Source organism: Bufo gargarizans, chromosome 4 (genome assembly GCF_014858855.1).
Source record: "Bufo gargarizans isolate SCDJY-AF-19 chromosome 4, ASM1485885v1, whole genome shotgun sequence".
Lineage (NCBI taxonomy): Eukaryota > Metazoa > Chordata > Amphibia > Anura > Bufonidae > Bufo > Bufo gargarizans.
Genome location: NC_058083.1, coordinates 70,770,993 through 70,797,964, shown reverse-complemented (window position 1 = coordinate 70,797,964; position 26,972 = coordinate 70,770,993). Strand labels below are relative to the sequence as shown.

The 26,972-nt window shown below is 45.3% G+C and overlaps 1 protein-coding gene across 1 annotated transcript in view; it reads right to left on the bottom strand.

Annotated features, from left to right (window-relative positions):
- MBOAT2 (membrane bound O-acyltransferase domain containing 2) overlaps positions 1-26,972 on the bottom strand; it is a 235,240-nt gene that overhangs the window by 3,132 nt on the left and 205,136 nt on the right. Inside the window, exons 8-12 of the mRNA XM_044290289.1 lie at positions 22,363-22,555; positions 20,599-20,702; positions 15,615-15,679; positions 11,033-11,165; positions 2,782-2,933 (exon numbers count right to left, since the gene is read on the bottom strand). Of these exons, the coding sequence (XP_044146224.1) occupies positions 2,782-2,933; positions 11,033-11,165; positions 15,615-15,679; positions 20,599-20,702; positions 22,363-22,555 (647 nt within the window). The remainder of the gene's footprint in view (positions 1-2,781; positions 2,934-11,032; positions 11,166-15,614; positions 15,680-20,598; positions 20,703-22,362; positions 22,556-26,972) is intronic.

Genomic DNA, 26,972 nt, shown 5'->3' with positions numbered 1-26,972 from the left:
CATTTTAAATACTGGGGCATTATAGGAACATTACAGCTAGTGGGGGCACTACAAGGGTCATTATAACTTACCAGGGCACTATATAGGCCATTATACAGTAACTACTAAGGCCACTATAAAGGGGCCTGAATACTACTGGGTGCAATTCAGTGGGGCCTTATTAATACTATGAGCACTATAGAGGGGCTTTATTACTACTGGGTGCACTATTGTGGGTATTCTATATTGCCACCATAGGGGACTACTACTAACAGGAGCACTCTTGGGGAGCAGTATCATTATTGGATGCATTGTAAGAGGTATTATTAATAATGAGGGCACTCTGGGAGAGAATTATTGCTATTGGTGGGACTTTTATATTACTATGGGGAGCTATCTGTATGGTACTGTTTTTGATTCAGCATAGTACCGGTATTTGGGGAGAAAAGCGGGCACAGTATTGGGGGAAGCAGCAGGATAACAATGTTGAGGCACCACGGTGGGCAAGATGATAGAAAGGAGAGGACTCCTAAGATGTCTGTGTGGCAAACTCTGCAGAGACGAGATGCGACTGAAAGAAGTTGTCGTGGGCTGAATGAAGAAGACGAGGGAAGAGAACGTGTACTGGATATAAGTATGTATGTAGTGCTGTATTCTCCTGCATGTTTGATATTGCTGAAAGTAATGAAAATCCAGCAAGTAAATGATATCTTTAGTGCTAGAGCATGTGTGTGTGTGGTTGGTTTGGTGATTACTTTGAGAATTTGTTACATGTTCATCGGTCCCCAGATCTTCTGAGACCTTAGGCAGGCCTCTGTTTCTATGTGTGTGTTGACCCAGCAGTTTTTCCCATCTAATGGCTGTCAGATTGTAACACGTTTATATGAGACCAACATTTTAAAGAAGACCTTTCACCACAAAATGCATTGCAATCTGCAGGCAGCATGTTATAGTGCAGGAGATGCTGAGCAGATTGATATATAGTTTATGGGAAAATATTCAGTAAAACTTATAGTTTATACATACAACCTCAGCTCTTCCTATACTTAAGACCACACCTGTGTACAGCTAACCATGACTGACAGCTATCCCTGTATACACACTTACATAGGGAATACTATCAATCACTGATAACATCTCCCTGTGTACAGCTATCAGTGACTGTCAGCTATCACTGTATACACACTTACACAGAGAATTCTATCACTGATAGCACCTCCCCATGTACAGCTATCAGTGACTGACAGCTACTCCTGCATACACACTTACACAGAGAATGCTATTAATCACTGATAACACCCCGTCTGTGTACAATCTCCATGTGTACAGCTATGAGTGACTGACAGCTATCTATGTATACACACTTACACAGAGAATGCTATCAATTACTGATAACACCTCCCTGTGTACAGCTATCAGTGACTGACGCATATCTCTGCATACACACTTACACGGAGAATGCTATCAATCACTGATAACATATCAGTGACTGACAGTTATCTCTGTATTCAAACGTACACTGAGAATGTTATCAATCACTGATAACACCCCCTCCATGAACAGCTATCAGTGACTGACAACTATCTCTATATACACACAGAGAATACTATTAAATCAATCATTGTTATCACCTCCCCCATGTACAGCTATCAGTGACTGACAGCTATGTCTGTATACACACTTAGGCCTCTTGCACAAGACCGTACGGGTTTTTCAGTATTTTACGGTCCGCAAAAAAACAGATCCGCAAAAAATACGGATGACGTCCGTGTGCATTCTGTTTTTTGTGGAACGGAACAGCTGGCCCCTGTAGAACATTCACACCTCCCCCGTGTATAGCTATCAGTGACTGACACCTATCTCTGTATACACACTTACAAAGAGAATGCTATCAATCACTGATAACACCCCATCTGTGTACAACTATCAGTGACTGGCAGCTATCTCTGTATACACACACTAAAGGTGGATTCAGACTGCCCTGCAAACACTCGTTCCCGACAATCTGCCCATCTAAATGTGCTGCTGATCACTCTCGTTCATCAGGTGATCCTGTCGTTCATGCAGGCACATCAGTCATCATTTCTGGGGAGCAGATTGTGCTGTCTAAACAGTCATCTGCTACATAGAAATGATGATTCTGTATGGGGACGAAGGATCGCAATAGCGATCCCTCATTCTCCTACTGTGAGATGCATGTAAATGCAGCAGTCACCTTCACTGAACGAGCAGCCGACTGTCAGGAAGGAACGCTTCCTTCCTGACAATTAGCTGAGACATTGTGCATTGTAAACCTGCCTTTACACAGAGAATTCTATCAATCACTAATAACACCTCCCCTGTGTATAGTTATTAGTGACTGACAGCTATGTCTGTATACACACTTACACAGAGAATACGATCACTGATAACACCTCCACTGTATACAACTATCAGTGACTGACAGCTATGTCTGTATACACACTTACACAGAGAATACTATCAATCACTGATAACACCTCCCCTGTGTACAGTTATCAGTGACTGACAGCTATCTCTGTATAAACACTTAGAGAACGCAATCCATCACTGATAACACGTCCCCGATGTACAATGAAGTCAGAAATAGCAGAGATATAAATGTATAAATTACAGGTTATACTGAATCTTTTTTCCACAAAACTATATATCTGCTCAGCTCCTCCTGCTCTATAATAAGTGAATATAATTTTGGTAAAGTATACTGTATATCCTAGAGATATTTAACTTTTTGTATTATACAGTCACATTATTTAAAAATTATAGGTTAATGAATTGAATTACCTGTAAAACTGTAGTGATGGCTTTACTGATAAGAGCACAAACGGTGCTACCGTGTAGCTAATTGCCACTTGTGTTGCTATCCACGTCATCATGTCATACATTAATTTTAGTTCTGGAGATTGAAGAAAGTGATGTCGAACATTGCTTCTTATCTGAAAAAATATATATTTTTTAAGTTCTGGTGCTTAGGATTTTATCAAAATACATGAAAAACATGCCTTAAATAAATATTCCAGAAGCATGCAAATAAAGCTTAAAGGGGTTTTGCCATCACATACAATGGGAGCATATCGCTAGGATATGCCCCCATTGTCTGATAGGTGCGGGTCCCACAACGAGAACGGAGCGGGGAAATAAATGGAGGGCGCACTGCGCATGTACAGCTACCCTCCATTTATTCCAATGGGGCCGCCGAAAATATCCAAGCGCTGGCTCGGCTATTTCTGTCTGCCCCATAGAAATGAATGGGAGCAGGGGCTGCGCGTGTGCGGTGCGCTCCCATTCACTTGTATGGGAGCAGCGGGGAGTAGCGCCAGTGAGTGAATAAGAACATTGTTGTTCACATTCAGAGGCAGCAAACTCTTACATGTCTAGTCCTGCTCTCAGCTGAGAAGTGTCTGAGGACAGGGCATATTTAGAGGTCATGCTGCCCTAGGCACTGTGGTTTAATACGCCCCCATTAAAGGTGCATTTACACTTGCTAATTACACTTGTGCCATTTACTGAACAATTGTAATAATAAAGTGGTGACATGATTTAACTGAACATCAGTGGTGATGCTGTAATAATAATTATTGCTGGCACAATAAATAAATGTAGTCGCCGCTCCCTGCTACCTGGCGCACAGCCTGGATCTGGTGATCAGAGGTGTGGACTGTGGACCTAAGGCTCCTTTGCTTTATTGGGAAGTAAGTGCTCACTATGGTATATTCTACGGGAATTTATATATCGTATTTATGTTAGCTTTACCCCCAAATAATAATGCATTTACTGACTGCATATTCCCAACATACAGAGACTAAATAATAAGACCGTACTGGAAAATAGCTTGATACAATGATTGAATAACAAACACTGTAATGTGATTGGATAATACCACCATATTGTGACATCACCATACACTGCCATACAGTGACTGGAGAACACCCCATAGAGTGAATCGATAACACTGGCATACAGTGACTGCATAACACCACCATACAGGGACTGCATAACACCCTCATACAATGACTGGAGACTGGATGACAACCCCATACAGTGAATGGAAATACCACCATACGGTGACTGGATAACACCCCTATACAGTGAATGGAAATACCACCATACAGTGAATGGAAATACCACCATACGGTGACTGGATAACACCCCTATACAGTGAATGGAAATACCACCATACAGTGAATGGAAATACCACCATACAGTGACTGGATAACACCCCGATACAGTGACTGGATAACACCATTGTACAGGTAGAGTTGCATCGGGTATCGAAGTTTCGATACCCAATCGATACTTTTAGACCCGGATCTTACTATTTAACCATACTAGACTGCGCAGCCTAGTATCTGTTAGAGAACAAAGCGGCACCTGAGGGGTAATTGCCGGGGATTGCAGCGCCATGTCATAGAGGGCGGGTGCCAGGTATGGGATACCGCTACTGGCACCCGCTGCCTGCATCTAAATTAATGTGTTAATCACATTAATTGGTGGCACAGTGCGCCACCCCAACCCCTGTATTATAAAGTAAATTCATTGGTGGCAGTGGGCACAGGGTCCCCTCCGCTCCTCCTCATTGGTGGTGCAGTGGCAGCTTCGGATCGGAGCCCCAGCAGTGTAATCGCGGGGCTCCAATCGGTTACCATGGCAGCCAGGACGCTACTGAAGCCCTGGCTGCCATGGTAATCTCACCGCTGCTGTGTGCACAAAGCCCAGGGCAGCAGGGAGAGTGTGATGTCCTATTCACCCTGATAGAGATCTATTAGGGTGAATAGGACAAGGGATTAAAAGATCCCAGGTTCTAGCCCCTAAGGGCGCTAATAGTAAGTAAAAAAAAAAAAAAAAAAAAAAACTAAATACTAAAAGTTTAAATTGCCCCCTCTCCCAAAAAAATATATAAACAATAAAAAAATAAACAATGCCCAAAAAAGTGCTAACTAAGGGCTCTTTCACACCTGCGTTATAGTCTTCCGGCATAGAGTTCCGTCGTCGGGGCTCTATGCCGGAAGAATACTGATCAGGATTATCCTAATGCATTCTGAATGGACAGTCCGTCCTTCAGGATGCATCAGGATGTCTTCCGTTCCGGAACGGAACGTTTTTTGGCCGCAGCAAATAGCGCAGCATGCTGCGCTTTTTGCTCCGGCCAAAAATCCGGAACACTTGCCGCAAGGCCGGATCCGGAATGAATGCCCATTGAAAGGCATTGATCCGGATCCGGCCTTAAGCTAAACGTCGTTTCGGCGCATTGCCGGATGCGACGTTTAGCTTTTTCTCAATGGTTACCATGGCTGCCGGGACGCTAAAGTCCTGGCAGCCATGGTAAACTGTAGTGGGGAGCAGCATACTTACCGTCCGTGCGGCTCCCGGGGCGCTCCAGAGTGACGTCAGGGCGCCCCAGGCGCATGGATGACGTGATCGCATGGATCACATGATCCATGCGCATGGGGCGCTCTGACGTCATTCTGGAGCGCCCCGGGAGCCGCACGGATGGTAAGTATGCTGCTCCCCCGCTCCCCACTACTACTATGGCAACCAGGACTTTAATAGCGTCCTGGGTGCCATAGTAACACTGAACGCATTTTGAAGACGGATCCGTCTTCAAATGCTTTCAGTACACTTGCGTTTTTCCGGATCCGGCGTGTAATTCCGGCAAGTGGAGTACACGCCGGATCCGGACAACGCAAGTGTGAAAGAGGCCTAATAAAATATTTTAAAAATATCTCCTATGCTGTGATTTGCCATTTTTTAGTCACCTTGTCCCCCCAAAAAATAAGATAGGACTGTTCTATTATGGGCCAGACGTTCCATAAAATGCGTAATGCATGCCGATTTTTGGGTGTTTTATTTTTTTTCGCGTGGTATCGAATGGTATTGAGTATCGCAATACTATTTTATGGTATCTAATCAAAATTTTGGTATTGTGACAACCCTACGTACAGAGACTGCATAATACCCTCATATACCCTCTCCATCTGGAGACTGGATAACACCACCATACAGTAACAGGATAACACTGCCATACAGTGACTGGAGAGCACCCCCATAAAGTGACTGGAGAACACTGCTAACTAGCCTTCCCAGCCCTAAATATCCTGGGAAGGCTAGCTATAGGCTGGCATACTAGGACATGGGAAATAGTCCTTTAAGAACTGGAGGGGATGTATGTACACCCTACAGGTAGAAAGAGGCACTGCGGGCCAAGAGAAGACTACAGTCCATCGTGGAATGGATGGGGCAGCGCTATTCCAGCAGCCATGCCCACCAAGAAGGAGATGCCAGCGGACCCAGACTGCCAGGACACTGGAGCAGGGGATTGGATGAGTGTTCCTGTGCCCTTACCCACTGGGAGCAGGGAAATGCTGGCGAGTACGGACCACCATAATTGCACAAAGTGGTCACAGCGACCCATTAGAAATATGTTCCTCCTACATACATCTTGTACTTTTTACAATTGCTTTGATAAGTCAAACAGACATGAACTAGTGATTGCATAAAGCAGTTTTATGTTTTCTTCACAGGTTAAACACTGATATCTTCCATCTGACCTCATGTCATTTCCCCCTAGACTGTGTAACTTACAAGGCGAGGCTTAATTCTATAATAATCACAGATACAAATAATGTGTTATTCATCAGAAGGCAAGCTGCTGACGATGCTTTGAGCAGCAGCAAATAAAAATGGTCCAAGGTCTATCAATTACTCTGGGAGGTCTCCTCCCCAGGTCCAGACTGGTCTACAGGTAAACAGGGGAATCCTTCAGTGGGCCCCTGCATAAGGGTGGGCCCCTAGTGCTACATCCCCAAGTGGCACATGGCACAGTAGACTAAAATACCTCCCAACTTTAGAAAAGAAGCAAGAGGGACAATATGTGCGGTGCACAAAGCAAATTCTTTCTATAGTAGGCCATGCCTCTAACTCTGCTTAAAACATAACTAAACACCTAATCCCACCCAGTCCCCTAAATGCCCCCACACAGTAATTATTTCCCCTTTATGCCTCCACAAAGTAGTTTTGCCATCATTGTGCCTCCTTCACAGATTATGCCCACATATGTGCACCTTAACAGTAGTTATGCCCAGATATAGGCCCCCTCACAGTAGTTATGCCCAGATATGGGCCCCCTCACAGTAGTTATGCCCAGATATGGGCCCCCTCACAGTAGTTATGCCCAGATATGGGCCCCCTCACAGTAGCAATGCCCAGATAGGTGCCCCTTCACAGTAATATGCACAGTTGTGCCCCCTCATAGTAATATGCCCAGTTATATGCGCCCTTATGTAGTTATGCCCAGATACAGTATATGTCCCTGACTGTAATATGCCCAGCTTTGCCCCCTGACTGTAATATGCCCAGCTGTGCCCCCTGACTGTAATATGCCCAGCTGTGACCCCTAACTGTAATATGCCCAGCTGTGACCCCTGACTGTAATATGTCCAGTTGTGCCCCTCACTGTAATATGCCCAGTAAAGTGCCTTCTTCACAGGGAGTTAAAAAAAAAAAAAAAAATCCACATACTCACTTTATTCCCCAGCAGCAGCAATACCTCCCAGCCGGCCACACCCCCTGCCCAGACCTGCAGTGTGGAGAGCTGGCTGAGGAATGACGGAGCAGAGAGCCGACGGACCTCCCCCATACCGGGACCGCGGGTCAGCCACTGAAATCCGGGACTGTCCTGCCGGATCCGGGGGGGTTGGGAGGTATGGACTAACTGCACTACATACATACAGGCAGCTCCAGCATCTTAACCTATGTGTCCATATAAACACTGGACAAGCTAAAGACAGATGCATCAGATGGCTGAGCTGACCCCCAGGTAGAGAGGCCGGCCGGCCAGTATCCTCTTTCCCCAGAGGCCTGCCTTCGCGAAGCTGCTGAAGGGACCCCATAGTGTCATGCTGCTGCCTGTTACTGTGTAGCACGTAATATCTGCATGTACTCTAGCTGTACAATGGGCCCCAAGAATGAATTTTACTGGGGGGCCCTAGGCACCCCGGTCCAGCACTGCTCCTCTCATTTTTCTGAAGGAGGGAAAAATAATGCAACCAAATAACGGCAACAATTATACCAACATATAGGTCCAACATACTATCATGACACAGTGTCTACATGCTAGTCCCATACATTGACCCCTTTTATTAACCAGAGTGGAAAGCTACGGCAAAATGTATCTCCTCCTCTCTATGGCTTGCCTCAACCATGTATAACATGGCTGACCATCAAATTATATGGGGGATGTAATATTACACTAGGGATTTCATGAGCTACACCTCTGGGGATATGCTCAGCAGGAGCTTTCAAATGTATGGAATTTGTGGTAAATATCCAATATACTGTAGGTGACTAAAGTCTGTGCTGCCATATCTGTCATATTCTGTACAGTGGTGACAGGTCTTATACAGTTGGAGAAATTCTCGAAAGAACAGTCACAAAGCAAGAGCCCCACAGCCACCAGGAGTGGCCCACCCCGCCATGATTGCAGTCAAGTGAATTGTAGTAATTCAGGCAGCAGCAAAACCGCTTTTACTTGAGCATCAACCAAGGTATGGCTATAGTGTCATACATCAGATCATACCTGCTTAAAGGGATTTTACTGCGAGTACAATATTGATCACGTATCCTCAGGATAGTTCATCGATATCTGATCGGTGAGGGTCCAACTCCCAACACCACAGCCGATCAGCTGTTTCAAAAAGCTGCAGCACTCAGACAAGCGCTGCAGCCTCCTCGCAGCACACCAAGCGCAGCGCAGTACACTGTATAGTGGAATCACTGGTCTAGGAAGAGGCCACAGCACTCAATGGAGCGCCGCAGCCTCTTCATAGAGCCAGTTAGTGGGGTTGGCCAGAGTCAGACCTCCACCTATCAGATCAATATAGTACTCCAGGAAAACCCCTTTAAGGGTGGGTTCGCACTAGCGTTATGGCATTCCATTATAGGTTCAGTTTAGAACGGAATGCCCAGACGGAATGCAAAACGGAAGCCTTTAAGAGGCATTCTGCTCCGTCCTAATAGAAGTCTATGGGCAAGCATAACGGCTCTGTTATGCTTGCCCATAGACTTCTATTAGGACAGAGCAGAATGCCTCTCAAAGAGGACCTGTCCCCTCTCCTGACGTGCCTAGTTTAATAGCTTCATGCATTCCCCATGTAACAACAATTCTGGAGCATCTATTCTTATGGCTCTATGTTGTGCCATTCCTTTATTATTTACACTAGAAGTTATGAATGAATTGCTAGCAGTCTGCAGTAAGGGTACAGAGGGGAGGTAACCAGTTATGGGTGTGTACCTGAACAGTCTGACAATGGCAGCACTGATTGGATAGAGTCAGACTGTGCAGGTACACCCCCCCCCCCCCCAATCTGGTTACCACCTCTCTGTACCCTTACTGCAGACTGCTAGCAATTCATTCATAACTTCTAGTGTAAATAATAAAGGAATGGCACAACCTAGAGCCATAAGAATAGATGCTCCAGAATTGTTATTACATGGGGAATGCATGAAGCTATTATAACAGGCAGGTCAGGAGTTGGGGACAGGTCCTCTATAAATGGGATCTGTCACCTAGTTTGAGCATATTAAACTGTTAACATAGCAATGTTCAATAAAGTGCCTTCATTCCAGCATGGGTCTTCTTTCTTTTATTCAAGTTTTCATTTTGATAAAAAAGCGAAAGCGATTTTTCAGATATGCTAATTAACCTTCAAGGTGCCAGAGGGGTGTTATTTCCTTTCTTGCCCCTGAAATCTTGCGCAGCTGCAGTATCGCTGACTGCCTGCGCCTGTACGATACTCCGGCTCCTGAGGGCAACAGCCTCAATAGTGTAACTGGGCATGCGCCGAGCGCAGTGACATAATCAGAGCGCTGTTGCCTCAGGAGCCGTAGGATCGGACAGGTGCAGGCAGTCAGCGATACTGCGGCTGCGCAAGATTTCAGGGGCAAGAAAGGAGGACGCAAGGATTGTGGGGTGAATAAATTACATGACGTAGCGGAGGGGGCGGCGCCATTCGGCTCGGATGTGGGAGTAAATTTATTTATGAGGAGGCGCGCTGGGCTTGAAATAAAGGCGGGCTGGGCACTGCAGGGGGGGCGTTACTGGGTACTAGAGGAGAGGAATAACGCCCCTCTGGCACCTTGAAGGTTAATTAGCATATCTGAAAAATCTCTTTTTTTAATCAAAATTATAACTGGAATAAAAGAAGGAAAACCCATGCTGGAATGAAGGCACTTTATTGAACATTGTTATGTTAACAGTTTAATATGTTCAAACTAGGTGACAGATTCCCTTTAAAGGCTTCCATGTTGCACTCCGTCTGGGCATTCCGTTATGTTTCATTATAAATGGAACCTCTAACGGAATGCAATAATGCTAGTGCGAACCCATCCTAAAGGGGTGGTGTCACAAAACATATTCTACATTTTTCAAACCAGCACCTGGATCTGAATACTTTTGTAATTGCATGTAATTAAACATTTTGCAACGCCAGCGAGCTATTCCATAACATGTGTCTGTGTAGCGCCACCTGCTGTTTGTTCTTTTCCTTATTTTTTGTCCATCTCACTGAGCTGATCGAACGTTCTCAGTATAAATCTTCAACGGTTACCTGTCATATGTTCTGTTAGAGGCTGTGATAATTACAGGGAGAGCTGCAGCAGAAAGGACACTCCCTGAGCTGCCAGGCTGAAGATAATGTAGCAGAATAATTGGAGCAGTAAATGGGGAGATCTCTGGATCCATGTGAGGTGCAGGGCTGGTTCTAGCTTTGTTAGAAAGAGACTGTCATCTACTATGTGATGTCTGATTTTCATTTTTTACAGCAATAATGGGATAGCCCCTCATCCATGCACTTGTGGGGCCCCACAATTCTCAGGCCTCCTATAGCAGCTGCTATGGCTGTAGCTTCACTCATGTTCTGAAGGTGACATTTTTATAAAAGCTCCAGTGTCCAGGGAAAACATACAGAGCTAAAAATGGGAGAGACATCCATCGTTCTGCAGTATGCCAGGTGTGAATGAAGCCATTATAGATACTCACGTTTCGTGCTGCCAGCGTCATTAAACTTCCGGTAAAGAAGGTCAGGTAGTATCCTGGGTATACGCCATGCCAAACCGCTGACAATAGGAAGGTCCGAGCTGTCGGGCTATGAGTGGCACGTTCATAACATACTCTGTGCAATACAGAAGAAAACGCAAACAGTCATAACGTGAGCAGCAGTCCATTCACTCTAAGGCCTTATTCACACAAGCGGTACAGAACGTGTCAGTCTGGTCAGTAAAAAAGCATCAATTTTTCACTGAACAGACTCTGACATAGGGCTCATCCACACAGCCGTATGTATTTTACGATTCTCAAAAAACGGATCCTTCTGTGTGCATTCCGTATTTTGCAGAACGGAACAGCTGGCCCCTGATAGAGCAGTCCTATCCTTGTCCGTAATGTGGACAATAACAGGACATGTTCTATTTTTTTGCGTAACGGACATACGGAAACGGAATGCACATGGAGTAAATTCTGGGGGTTTTTTTGCGGACAAATTGAAATGAATGGTTCCATTTACAGAACACGAAAATAATATACGTTCGCGTGCATGAGCCCATATTCTGTACCGCTTGTGGCTTCACACAGCATTTTTTTTAACCAAAATTGCCAATTTTTTGGGTGGCTTTTTTATGTTTCTTGAATGCTGTCCAATAGTGAGTTTTTTTTTGGGTCCCTGGTGTTTTTTTTAATGGCCTAGTTGTGACTTTTTAAAGGGATTTTCTGAGATTTTTTTTCACTGATGACCTGTCCTTTGGATAGGTCATCAGTATCTGATCGGTGGGGGTCAAACACCGTGGACCCCCGCCGATCATCTGTTTGAGAAGACTCCGGCACTCTCAGTACCGCCATTCCATTCTCTCTGCTTATCAAGCGCAGCTCAGCCCCATTCACTTGAGCTGCTCCTGGGCCATGTGACCGATGAATGTGACATCACACGGCCTAGGGAAAGCTATGAGAGGGCCGCGACACTCACAGGAGTGCCAGTGTCTTTTCAAACAGCTGATCGGCGGAGGTCCCGAGTGTTAAGGCCCTATTACACATGCAGATTAAGCAGGCGATGGTCGGGAAGGAAGCGTTCCTTCCCAGTAATCACGTGCTTACTAGCGGAGGAGACCACTGCAATTACATGCAGCGATCTCCTCCTCAGTATGGGGACAAGCGATCGCTAATGCCATCACTCGTCCCAATACAGAATCTTTGTTTGCCGGCGCTGATTATACGGCACAATCTGCCGCCGGCAAACTATTATTTTTAAGCATGTTGAAAGACACTGATTACTCTATTATTGCTCGTTCATCGGGTAATCGGCGGCAGTATTACACTGCCAGATCATTGCTAACGAGCGTTCATACAAATGCTTGTTAGCGATGATCTACCAGTGTCATAGGGCCTTTAGACCCCCACCGATCAGACAGTGATGACCTATCCACAGGATAACCCTTTCAAAGCCACTGATAAAAGCATATTAAATTTGTCTGAATAAAAAATAAATTAAAAAAATTAAAAAAACTGTGAAGGGAGCCTAAGGGTATGTTCAGACGGAGGATTTAGTCCACGACAAAATCCGCTATTTATCCAATGGCAGTAACGGCTGCGCGGTGCTGTGATTTCTGCAGTGGGTTTTCATGGCATACATAGAGTAGTAAGGGCCCCATAGCAAGGACCAACCAGGCCCCCCACACAGGACAGCAGGGTTTCTGCCTAGACCCTTTTCAATGACCTTTGGCCCATGTTTCCACTGCCTCGTTTGCTAAAAATTGTTCCTTTAGAGCAGGCATCCTCAAACTGCGGCCCTCCAGCTGTTGCAAAACTACAACTCCCAGCATGCCCGAACAGCCTACAGGTATCAGCCTACAGCAGGGCATTATGGGAGTTGTAGTTTTACAACAGCTGGAGGGTAGAGTCCTGACCAAGTTTTCACCCCCCAGTAAAAGAGGAGATGATCCCAACTAAGACTGGGGCCCCTCTTCCCTGGGGCCATAGCAGTCGCCTGGTCTGCCGCTATGGTAGTTACGTCCCTGGCTGCAGTGGCTGGAGCTACACGACAAGCAGGTTCCCGCTGCGGCCTTGGGAGGGATCTTCTAACCACAGGTCCATGCAGCAGAAATCCTCGGCCACATAGCGCAGCCTCCAATTAAAAACAATAAGAGGCAGTTTCAGCGCACATGCGACACTGCACCCCTGCTGAAAACCGCACCCGTAGTCCTCCGTCTGATCATACCCTAAGGGTGTATTCACATGCAACAGATTTGTTAAAGAACTTTTGTAAAGGAATTTGAAAAAATTAAAAATGTGGTGGATTGTTTATCATTTTAATCTGCAAAATGTTTAAATGGAATTTGATTTCGTATGTGCTGCCACAGACTACATTCCCTACATTTCGTCTTGGCGACCTATACGGGATCCATGCTTATCCCTTCTCCCTGTAACCGGGTTATCTCAGTGTGGAGGGAATGCGGTGAACATATATCTTCTGTACTAATCAGTCTACAAAGAGGTCTCTCCCAGGGAAAGCAAACCCTCTGACTAGCGCCACCTTGTGGAAGTGTCTGCCTATGAGTCAAAGTCCTTTGGGCATGACAATGGAAAATAGACAAGCCAAATATCTACCTGTGGACAGCTGTTTCGGGGACTTGGGCAATGAGCGCTTAAATTGTGGAAGCGTTCATCTCTGCATATTCAACTGTGTCATTTTAGTTTTTGCCTCAGGCAGCAGAAAGGCTAAATGCCCCCCTGTTAGGCAGGGTACTGGTTATAAGAGACCAGCTCTGTATGGACTGGAAGCACTCCGTGGGAATAAAATAGGCAAATATGTGTCTCCCAAGGAAAGAGAACCATGTCACCGGCGCCACCTAGTGTAGGTGCCTCCCTAGGAGTCAAAATCCGACTTTTTAACAAGCCTTAAGTTGGGACATGACAAATCAGTCTGATAAATATAAGTAATATTTCCTGCGAACGGCCTGCAAACCTCTCAGTAACAGGCCTCCTGCACACGAGCGTGTGCGCCCCCGCGGGCCGCATTGCACAAACACCGACCATGGGGCAGCCGCAGCGGATCATGGACCCATTCACTTTAATGGGTCAGCAATCCGCCGTTCCGCAAAAAGATAGGACATGTTCTATCTTTTTGCAGAACGGAAGTACGGGACGAAACCCCACGGAAGCGCTCCGTAGTGCTTCCGTAGAAATACCATGCTTCCGTTCCGCACCATTCCGCATCTCCGGATTCGCTGACCCATTGAAGTGAATGGGTCCGCATCCGTGATGCGGAATGCCCACTGAACGACGGCGCCCGTGTATTGCAGATCCGCATATGCGGTCTGCAATACGGCAACGGGTAGCACACGTTCGTGTGCAGGAGGCCACAGCCTGTAGCATTAAAGGGGTTGTGTCATCTCAAGCATTGGTAGCATATCATTAGGATATGCCACCAATGTCTGATAGGTGCAGGTCCCACCTCTGGGACCCACACTCGGCTATTTTCGGAAGTCCCATAGAGCTCAGCTATTTTCGCCAGTCTCATAGAAATTAATGGGGGGCAGTCCGCTCTCCTTCACTTTGTGGGCTCCGTTTTAGAGATAGCTGTGGTCCCAGAGGTGGAACCCTCACCTATCAGACATAGCGATACGCCACCAATGCTTGAGATGACACAACCCCTTTAAGCAACCTGGCAGATCTGGCAGAAAAGCGCTGTCAGGAAATATACCATTTTATCTATTACTATAGGGACTTCTGCACAACTAACCTCATGTTATTACTAGTTCTCACACAAGGTGGCGCTTCACTTTATCAATGAATTTCTGATAGAAAATATTAAAACTCTATTAGGGTCACACATTGTGCTTGTATTACAGTGTTTACTCTGATATTTGCAATATGCCCACAACAGATTTATATGTACAGGAAGACATTGACATTAAAGGGGTTGTGCCACTCATATAAATGTATTCCGCCCAACTGTTATATCACGTTCCCAAAATACCGCCATTTATCAAATCTAGTTATCAGCCTACCATTGCACCTTGTGGCAAATCAGCTTAGATTTCTGTTGCTGTTGGTTACGTCCTGTAGTGGAGCCTTGTAATACAGGACGCACATGCTCACTGCGCTTCTTTTCCTTCCCTTCAATAACCACTCCTTTGTGTCAGTTACATGTCAGTTATGAATGGACAGACCGACAGACAATAGACAGATAACAGACAAATAGAAAAACATAAGGATGGATTTTCTAACACATGTTGGGCATTGGCACAAGTTGCATCTGTTATAAATCCAGTTACACAGAACATTTTGAGTACACGGAGGTAGAAAATAAACTGGTCAGTGTCACATGACCTGCTGACGACAGGTCACATCTCACTGACCTAGGGCATGATGGGACAGCAGTCACATGACAAACCAGGAAGTAGGATTCAAGCATGGGGGATAAGAGAAAACGGTAAATTAGGTAAATTTAGGGGGGGGGGGGGGTGAAAATAAAAACAATCCACGGAGGAATGGGAGCTAGAGAACATGATGAAAATAAACTTTAGAATGGAAGGTAGTTTATGGCACAACCCCTTTAAGACTGTCATACCTCTTTAACCACAGTGCAGTCTGTATGTTCCAGTTATCAATGAACATCTTAAAGCTTGTAGAGAACTGCAATGTAAGAAATAGAGTTAGCTCAGACTACATTCCTCCATCATCTTTATTATATAGCAAGATATGTGTAACATGTTTTTTCATTGTATAAAGCGCGGTGTGGAAGGTTAGGTATCTGGGTGTGCCTCCATGTTAGCCGATTCATCGTCATCATCATCATCATCATCATATACCGGTAGTCAAACATTCACATTAGAGTTAGCGTACAGCTTCTGTGCTCTTTTTTCTCCAGTTACTCATCAGAAGAAGACATTTATAACCATGGCCAGATTTGCCCTGCTGGAGCCATATGGTAGCTTAAAGGAATTCTTCACACCTTGGGACCTTTTCTGCGAACCCTTACACAAGGCTGGACCCGTGGTGGGAATTATACTTCATGATCCTCACCACTGGGTTCTGGTTCCCTCGGCTCTGTCGAAGCTCCTCGATCTCCCCAAGTTAACATCTGCCTTGACGCGGGTCATGTGGCCTCTGCATCCAGTGACTGGCCGTAGCCGTGGTATGTCACCCATGCATCATGGCATTGGGTGACATGCTGAATAGGTGACAAGTCACTAATGCGGCCAGTTATTGGCTGCGGCGACCACAAGACCCAAGTCAAACTGAATGTTGATGCGAGGAGACCCAGGACATGTGGTGGAGCCAGGGAAGAGACAGAACCCAGAGGTAAGTATAATTCCCACTCTGGAACCAGCCACCCTGGGGGGTCCGCAGAAAACGTCCCCTTTAAAGTCTACATCAATATCTATTAACCATATATTAACTTTACCTTGTATTTTAACAAATATTTGATATGTCATAGAGATGTCTGTATCGGGGGTGGGGAGATTAAGGGGTTGGGCAATTTTCCTGTGATGTATACATTGTGATCTACCCAAAAGTAAAGCTTCATTCCAAGCACACTATGTAATACCAGCCATAGTACCAGCTGTAGTACAAGTAATGCCCACCTTTTTGTCAAGTAATACCCTGCATGCACAGATGACGTCATCCTCCACCCAAGCTGAGCCTCTTTTCTTCCAGGTGGAGGATGACATCATTGGAGTACAGGCAGAAGTAGTCAACTGTGCTGCTGGGGAAGCAGAGGTGTAACGCCCCTAGCGGCATTACCACTCCTGCGCCCTTCTTCTGCCTCTATATGCAATAACCATGTCATCTTATGACTTTATTTCAGATCCTCCAAGTAGTGTGCATTTCCTCTTATGCATTTGTTATTGTTCATGTGATCACCTGGTTCACCAGCAGGTGGCAACAAACTTGGCAGTGCTAGGTAGCAGAGTCTGGAATCCTTTTTCCAGCTCTCTGACTCTTCTCTAAAGAGAGGGTACGATCTAGTCAGAAGGAGTTAGTTCCTGTAGTCCATGTTATAGGGAGAAAAGCAGTAGCCCGTCCCTGTGGGACTAAACTCTCCCTAAAAGCCAAGCTAAGTAAGTTTGAAGCCAGGAAGAAGTTCCTAGGATTACAGTGAGAGACTACAAAGAGTAAGTGGCAGCAGAAAGCAAGCTGAAGGAAATATTCCTATTTAAACCAGACAACATAGCAGAGCTGAGACAGTACAGATTCAGCAGAGAGGAATTTGTTGCAGAAGTTGTTGTCTGCCATTTTCATGCTAAAATCTGCTGGGAATCAGGACCAAATCTGGAAACTGTTTAGATTACTGTTTATTCAAGTAAAGCTGCATTTACCTACTTCAATACCAGTCTGGACTCAATTTATTTAGCCTATTCCTCAGCTATTCACCTTATTTTCACTGCTGCGGACGACCACGCTTGGGGTTCCCGGATATCCAGGTAGGAGCACCGTGATAAGTGCTAAAGCCGCAACCCAAGGGACACTATAGCCAACCCTCATACCACTCTGGCAATCCTACAGCTGGGGTCCACCACCAACTTAGGGGGATTTAATCCCTCGTTGCTGAAATGCAACTGGCATCACGAAAAATTACATTTATCACATCTTTAAGGGACCCTAGCCGCATGTCTAGTAGTTTAGACTACAACACAAGCACGAGATTATATAACTAGGCAAGATGGCTGGTCCTGTCAATCAAGAGGACCGGGGGAGATGATCTGAGTGGAAACCAGAGGAGTTCCGGTGCTCAGAGGGGCTCAGGCCTGCCCTTCAGTGCAACAAAGAGCTAGCTTACATCTTGGTAAAAAGTTATTGATCTCAGGATCGGGGAGTCAGTATGGGGGACCCCCATCTATATAGAATTTTCTAATAGGACATTTAAAAATGAAGTTTCTAAAGCTCTTTAATACACTTTGTAGGGGAATTTATTAAAAAAAAGGTGTTTTATGCCGGTTTTTGAAATCTCCTGCGCTGCCAGAGGATGCAAATAATTTAAGACTAGGGGCAGGCTTGGTCATAAGTTATGCGCACCTACGACTGTCCGTGTGCCAGAGTGAAATCTACAGTAGCTTTGAGATAAATGTGGCAAACCCACTGACCACTCACTTCTCATCGTGCCTCCTTTTCAGAAAGTGGCGAGGGCGGTGAAGAAACGCCATTTGAGAACAAATGCGTTGCAAGTGGCGTTCAAAAAGCCACAAACACGCGGTTTGCAACTTTTTTCTGCCATATTTCAGGCGCAGCGAGATAATACATTGTATGTTTCTTCTTAACTTTTGTTTTTTTCTCTTATATTTTACGACTGAACAGGGTCAGCAGTCGTCAGCAGCTCTGCCAACATCCCCTGCAGAGTTAAAGTGAGCGCTATATCAGGTCATAGTCTAAGTCACAGGAAGTTGGCGCTTGGATGGCGTCTATCGGGTCTCTTATTGCTCTAGCTGGACCTTTAAATCATCAGCCAATTTTTTTTTTCCTCCCCTGACAGCATTTACATTAAGAGTCAACGGTTGGATTATTGATTACAAGTCATGTTTTAAAACTCAGATTTCATAAATCAAGAGAGATATGGAAGGCCATTCAGCATTGCAAATTCATTATGTTAATGTTTTTTAGTGTTAAGCAAAATACTAGTATTTGGCTGTATTTGTGAGAGGAGAGGCTGATTACACGGCTACTTACTTGCACCTGTGAGGCCAGGCTGGGTGGGTACTAGGCTATTTATAGGCTCCTGTAGGCCTAGGCTGACGACGGGTCAGCTGATTTCACCCACCCACCCACGCCATCTTACAGTCACTTCATATAGGGGTGGCCCCCTTTAGGCTACCCTACAGCAGCAGTTACGGCACAATTCTACTGCTTGTTGAAGATAGGGTTAGATAGGTTAGGGACACCTTTCTGATAGCCGATCCGAACACAAGTATATTTATTAGTTTAGATGTGCGGTACTTAGAGCGAGTGGACAAAGGCCTTTGAAGGGCTGAAGTGCTTGGTGCATTTTTGCAACTGATTTCTCTAAGCTAAAAAATGACGCAACCTTGCAAAAAACTGTCTCGTGCTGTTTTGTGTATACAGCTCTTATACTGACCTATGTGCTTTTAGGTTTCCAGACCACAAAACGCTATGGCCCTGATTCATCATCTCCTTTGCGCCACGAGAAAAGATGGCTTTAAAAAGTCGCAAGCTGTGTTAAAGAGGACCTTTCACCTGGATAGCTTTAATCTAATATTATCCTACCTTGTAGTGCGGCCCCCACTAATGTCTTGGCACTTTTTTTTTTCCCTAAAGAACCCCCCGTTCGTCCGCTGTGGTCCCCAAATCTTTTGGCGCTTCATATGCTAATCCAACCAGAGCTCCCCGCTCTTAGCCAGGGAGAAGGAGCTCAAGTTCTCGCAAGAATATGGCGCACGCTCCGGATGTCTACAAGTTCGAGTTCCCGTGATTCTCACGAGAACTTGAGCTCCTTCTCCCTGGCTAAGAGCGGGGCGCTCTAATTGGATGCCCTCGCGGCCAGGGAGAAAATAACCACGGCCCAGAGCAATACAAGTCCACGCCTAGTGTAACCGAGTCGCCTCACTAGCATATGAGGCGCCAAAAGATACGGGGACCACAGCGGACAAACAGGGGGGGTTCTTTAGAAAAAAAAAAAAAAGTGCCAAGACATCAGTAGGGGCCGCTTTATAAGGAAGGATAATAATTAGATTAAAGCTATCCAGGTGAAAGGTCCTCTTTAAATTCAACTTTTTACGCGGCCGTTGCCACTTTCCCAAAAGGGGGCATAACAAGAGCAGGAAAGGGGCGTGACCAACAGCCGAGACAAATTTATCTTCATTTCCAGCAGTTTTCTGGTGCAAATGAAGCCAGAAATCTACAACAACTCTGAGCATGACCAGGCCTGTGCCTCATCATAAACTAGGGTGATCCTCCAGCAGCGCAGAAAGCACCGGTCTTGATCAATTTCCCCCTGATCCTGCAGTAATGTCAGACTCCACTCCGCTTGCCCTATTTTCTTTGTAATCTGCAGGCAGTAGGTTTGCAAGAAGAAGAGGTTGAGATTTGTAGTCTCCATGCAAATTTTTGTATTTTTTATTTTTAAAATCCTCTTCTTCTGGTTCCTTCAGCGTGAAGACAAAATGTGTTGCATGGTATGGTCTTCATTCTGCATAGGGCAGTAGGGGAAGGTTTCTGCTGCAGCAAGCTGCCTCCCAGGCCGAGAAGAGGCAGCTACAGTAAGCTTGGCCCTTTTCATCAGCACTGGATGGGGTAAGGAGGTAGAAGGAAACAAATGCATGCAATAAGTGCTATATGTCACAAACATACTGTCATTTTTTTCAGCTTTGATATCAGAATTTTGGAAATATTCCTAAAGGCCTGACGGGAAATGACCCTCTCTGAATATCAGCCATGACATTTCCGCTAAAAGATGAGCGCTGTTATAATGATCTTACGCCAGCGGAACCTCTTGAGGGATTCTTGAGGTAGTCTGGGTAGGATTCCTCCGTCATTGTAACCTGACATCTGATACTGCTTGGTATTTCTTACTTGCCGATCAATGAGAGAACACCTACCTCTATATTTTTGATGTTCAGATTTGAAACTAGATCCCAGTTCTCGTCACCGTTTTTGTTGTAGCCTTGGAACCCAAAACCTGCAGCATTATTGATCGCATCCGCTAAAGGAAAGAGCGGTACAAACACGTTCTTTCTTAGTTTTGATTTTGAAAAAAGGAAAACAAGACAATTGTACAAGACGACAAGACAACAGTTGGGTATGTCTGCGGTTCAGATTTGGCAGCATATTTCAAACGTGAACAGCAAATATACTGTGATATCACAGAGCTTAAAAGCTGATTTCACCAATACACACCACTGGAAGAATGTATCGTTTTCAACTTTTTGCATAATAATCCAAAAATATATGGACTAAGAAACATCCAATCTATGACCACGGTACATGGTTGTGAAGAACTGATTTAGCACAATTGTCGTTTTTGCAGGGGCGAATATGGAGCAGCTCACTGTAGTTATTAAAATTAGTATCATTTTGGAGACATCTGAGTGTTGACCAGAATATTGCAAGTTTTGTTTAGGGTTTGTCTGGTCTGAGGACTGTCATTTTTCAGAGGGATGTGTTATTTATTCCTGAATTTATTTGTGTTGTTACAGTATAGAGGCTTGTGTTGTCTGCAGAAAGATTATGGCTCAGTTGTCAGGAGGTTATCATGGTGGTCTGGGCCATATAGAGGAGAAAAGGAAAGAGAATGTCTGCAATTAGAGAAGACATTATCTGTGAGTAACTAGATTTATAGAGGAACTGTCACCTCTTCTGACACGTCAGAAACAGAAAATCATTGCACTCCACAAGCAGTCTCCATGTAGCCCATGACTAACTGACAACTGGGTGCTATTATTTCCCTTGTCAAAAGGATGAGTCGCTATAATTGGACATTGTCCGTGTGTAGGGACACAACTCCTTGACAAAGGGAATGGTAACTGCCAGTTGTCAATACTACCACAAAAAGGTGGTGATGTCTATAGACACCGTGTGGCAGGGTGGTGATGGGGAAGGAAGAAGGGGCACAAGTTTTAGGAGTGACCCAGAGGATATGGGTTACTTTATCCTCCACTGTCTATAGGGCATCCTTTATTAAAATAAATATATATTCCCTGCCAATCCCTGATTACATTGCATGTCATGTCATTTCATCCCAACCGCTCCAGCCAATCCCTAGCCGTAGTGGTGATGTCAGCATGTATAGCTCATGACTGCTGCAACCAGTTATTGGCTGCAGATGCCAAATACATTTTCAGCATGGTCAAATCTGACCAAGGACCATATGTGCATGTGCTCCCCAAGTTTGCATAGGTTTCCTTCAGGAACATAATGATAGGTTAATTTTGAATATAGATTGTGAGTCCCAATGGAGACAGAGACCAATGTGAGTAATGACAGGCACTGATATTTAAGCGCTATATAAATGAATAAAATAAATAAAATAAATAAAATACTGGTATGACAAGTCACATCTTCAGTGATATTAGCAAAGACTAGCAGGGGACTATGGATCTTCAGAGCTGCCAAGGATTTCAAAGGTGATTATGATTATTTTTTATTATTATGTTATCTCTTATGCAGCTGGAAGTAAAAAAAATTTAAGCCCAGAAAACCCATTCAAACAGGCTAAAAAGTAAAAGTCAGAATCCATTTAGTTGCTCTAAGTGACTAGGTTTCCTAAAGGAGGCCAAAACATTTTTGCATGCCCTTCACAAGTAATGTAATTAGAGCTTCGGACGCTAGGTGGCAGTGTTTGCTCACATTTGCAGATCACTTACCTAAGGTCCAAGCAAAATAATACTTTGGTCTTGCAGCCATTAGAGACAAGTAGAGATATATGACTCTTGTGGGAACTGATGAGGTTTCCTGAAAGCGTTCATCTATATTGTATTCTACAGGTAATATCCGCGTAGCAGTCATGTAGAATCCTAAGGATATTGCACAGACCACAACTTTATGCACTACAACTGTCTGGAAGGAGAGAAAAGCGTGATCTCATCAGTTCATCTATTACAGAAATCGCTTACTTGTGCAAAATCATAAGCTCGAGTTCCCTTAAATAACGCAGCAATCCTTAGGAGGAAAATATTCCGGCTATGAAATCACTTGGATACTGTCGGATTCCTGTTAATTACATAGTGCTGACATATACTGCGGCTCTGTGCACACGTTGTAAGCGCTCATTGGTAAATCTGGTCATCCAGTTGGGATGTGACCGTAAGCCCACCTTAACCCGTATTTGAGTATGCTCCTTGGTGCACGTTATCACAACTTTCCACATCCGAAAACTAAAAAAATTCTACTTGGCAAATCGACTTTTGCTGAGCTTTCCCCCTTCAATCGACATCAATCACACTCTTTTTAAATTAGGAAAAGTTACAAAATGACGTAAATCAGCCTTTACGTTCCCTAGAAAATGTCTAGTATATGGCCTGCTCACTGTTATTTTTCTGTTCTTCTGATTCGTCAGAAGAAAAGAAAAATAAAGAAAAACGGATCCTGTAAAAAAATGGATCCTGTGCATCACATCTGGCATCCATTAGAGCCATTTCCGTTTTTTTTTTTTAGACGGAAACTCCTGCATGCAGTACCTTTCTTTTTCCCATCTAAAAAACCCAATCTCTGACTGAAATGGCTCAAACACAAGCCAAATGTGCAAAACAGATGTTTTATTACAGGATCCGTTGTGGGTTTTTTTTTCTGTTCAGAAGAACGGAAAAATAACAGCGTTGTGAACTCTACCTTAAAGGGATACTTCTATCTTACATACTTTTTGACTATTCGCAGGATATGCTCTAAATGTCTAGGGCCCTCACAAGACCCCCTTATTCAGCCAATTCAAATCAGTCACCTTTCCCAAGACAGCTTTGGATTGTCAATCAGAAGACCCGGACTCCATTCTTCATGTAGGTGAGGGTCCCAGAGATGATCAGTCACTAATGACCTCTCTACCACATAAGTAATATCAATGGCACTTGACAGGTTGAGGTCCTGTTACAGACTTTATATTGGGGCCCAAAGCTCCGAGCTCCACTTTCTGTCTTTCCGGCCACCGTGCTGCACACTGGTACACAGCAGGAGGCATCTTTCATTGCACTATGGGTCACACTATGTCCATCTTTGTTCTTATAGATTAGTCGTCTGACACTATCCTTGCTCTAAAAAATGGAAACTTTGTCAATGTGATCCATGAGGATTCCTTGGGATCCTTTTGAAAACAGATATATTAGACTGTCCTGGCTCCACAAAAGCTGGTCATACCCATCAGATAACGGTTGGCCAAATGAGCATATAGCCCACTCTTCTGATCCCACAATACAAATGCATGGAAGTAAGCTGCTGCCAGATGCCTCTAGCAGTGGCTTATCTCTCTGAGAGAAAAAACAGGAAATTCAACACAGCCTACCCATAGACATTAGATGACTGGCTGAGCCCACCAAAATTGGCAGGTTGAGACAACATAAATCTAATATGTATGGCAAGTTTAAAGGGGTTTTCTGGGATTGTTTGAACTGATGGCCTGTCCTCCAGATAGGTCATCAGTATCTGATCGGTGGGGGGCTGACACCCAGGACCCCTACCGATCAGATGTTTGAGAAAGCACTAGAGCTCACAGTAGCTCTGAGGCCTTCTCTCAGCTCACCCAGCACAGCACCGTACATTGTATAGCGGCTGTACTTTGTATCGCAGCTCAGCCCCATTCACTTCAATGGAGCTGAGCTGTGCCTAGGCCACGTGACCGATGAACATGACATCACATGGCCTAGCGTGACATCACATGGCCTAGGCCAGTGTTGGCGAACCTATGGCACGGGTGCCAGAGGCGGCACTCGGAGCCCACTCTGTGGGCACCCGCACCCTGGAAAAAGTCTATGGCACACTAATATGACTTAGATTTTTCCTGCCCTTCATCAGCGCAGGGCTCGCTATGAACAGCACAGGCAGCGCACTGAGTGTAGCAGGCTATTATAGCTAAATGATAAAGTACATGGAAGATATACTATGTTTGACTGTAGAATTCAGGTTAAATTACTGTGTTGGCACTTTGCGATAAATAAGTGTGCTTTGGGTTGAAGTTTGGGCACTCAGTCTGTAAAAGGTTCACCATCACTGTTCTAGGCTAAGCTGTGAGAAGGCTGTGGCGCTACCGCGAGCATCAATATCTTTTCAAATAGCTGCTCTGCGAGGTTCAGCGGGAATCCCGGGTGTTGGACCCCCACAGAGTAGCTGTCCCCTCTCCTGACATGTCATGTTTTAGTAACTACTTCCGTTCCCCATGTAATCATTCTTGAGCTTCTGGTTTTATGACTCTGTGATGTGCCATTTTTCTCTTATTCCTGCTAGAAGTGTACAGATGAGTGTTACCAGTTGGAAGTGTTTTCCTGCACAGTCTGACACTATCCAATTAGTGATGCCATGGTCAGACCATGTAGGGACACTCCCCCAACTGGTAAAACCCATATAGACCTTTATCCATAAACTTCTAGAACAGAAGAATAGCAGAATAGATGCTCCAGAATTGTTATTACATGGGGATTGCAAGTAGCTACTAAAACAGACATGTCAGAAGAGGCGACAGGTCCCGACATGCCTGGTTTAATAGCTTCATGCATTCCCCACGTACTAACAATTCTGGAACATCTATTCTTATGGCGCTATGTTGTGCCATTCCTTTATTATTTCTACTAGAAGTTATGAATGAATTGCTAGCAGTCTGCAGTAAGGGTACAGAAGGGAGGTAACCAGTTGGGGGGGGGGGGGGGGGTGTACCTGCACAGTCTGAGAATGGCAGCACTGATTGGATAGAGTCAGTCTGTGCAGGTACACCCCCCCAACTTGTTACCTCCCCTCTGTACCAGTGGCGTACCTACCATATAGGCAGACCACGCAGCTGCTATGGGGCCCGTGAGGAAGAGGGGCCCGCAGTGGAGGAGAGGCCCCACCCCCGTCTATCTTCCTGTCTCCCGTCTGCTAGCCCCGCCTCCTAGCCCCGCCTCCCATCGGCTAGCTCCGCCTCCCGCCTGTTAGCTCCATTATGCCTGATTCCTCTCTGGATTGCCACTACCCCACCAGTAATGAAGTAAGTGACCGCTTGTAGGTGAGGACAGTGCAGGGGGGGTCACTCAGCTTTCCCAGGCTATTCCTCTGCACATATGTCATTCAGAACAGGAGGAAAGCTGGGGGCTATTATGTAATGTTCAGCTTTCCTGATGTCCTGCATGGCACAAGTGCAGAGGCAGGAGAAGATATGAGGGTAGGTGGGAGCTGTGTCACTCAGCTTTCTCAGATTATTCTCATGTCTCTCCACATGTGCCATGCAGGGCAGCAGAAAAGCTGGGTGCTATTACATCATGCAATGTCCCTCAGATTTCCTGCTATCCTGCAAGTCATAAATGCAGATAATAAGAACATGGTAAGGCGGGGGGAGGGGTTCACCCAGCTTTCCCAGAGACTCCTGTCTGCACATGTGTCCTGCAGGATAGCGAGTAATGTCAGTGTCTCCCAGCTGTCCTGCATGACACAGAGGATATGGGAAGGGGGGCACTCGCTTCCTCAAACTTTTCTCATGTCTATGCGCATGTGCCATGCTGGACAGCAGGAAAGTTGGGTGGTATTACATCATGTAACGCCCCAGATTCTTGTCAATATATGCTGAACACCTGACCTATCAGATCCCATTCTCTATAAGGCTACTTTCACACTTGCGGCAGGACGGATCCGACAGGCTGTTCACCATGTCGGATCCGTCCTGTGGCTATTTCGCGCGACAGCCGCTCCGTCTCCATTGACTATAACGGGGGCGGAGGTCTGGCGCAGCATGGCGGTGCACGCGAAACCCGCCGGACTAAAAGGTACTGCATGTCTGACTTTTTAGTCCGGCGACTTTCGCCGTGCACCATATAGTCAATGGGGACGGAGCGGCGGGACTAGGAACGGGCATGGGGGCCCAATCTAAATTCTTGCTATGGGGCCCAATGATTTCTGTGTACGCCCCTGCTCTGTACCCTTACTGCAGACTGCTAGCAATTCATTCATAACTTCTAGTAGAAATAATAAAGGAATGGGACAACGTAGAGCCATAAGAATAGATGCTCCAGAATTGTTATTACATGGGGAATGCATGAAGCGATTAAACCAGGCACGTCAGGAGAGGGGACAGGTCCTCTTTAAGAACAGTAGCAGTGACTCTTGTGTGAACAGAGCCTTACGTGATGCCCAATATTACTGTGATACAACGGCTGGCACAAATAAATGAAAATTGTGCATGCCAGATACGAAGGATTTCCAGCAATTTACATGGGGAGAATAAGGAAGTTCTGCCACGTGTAAAGTATAATAGTCATGCCACACTCAGACAATCTGACTAGATTACAGACCTATCTTTATA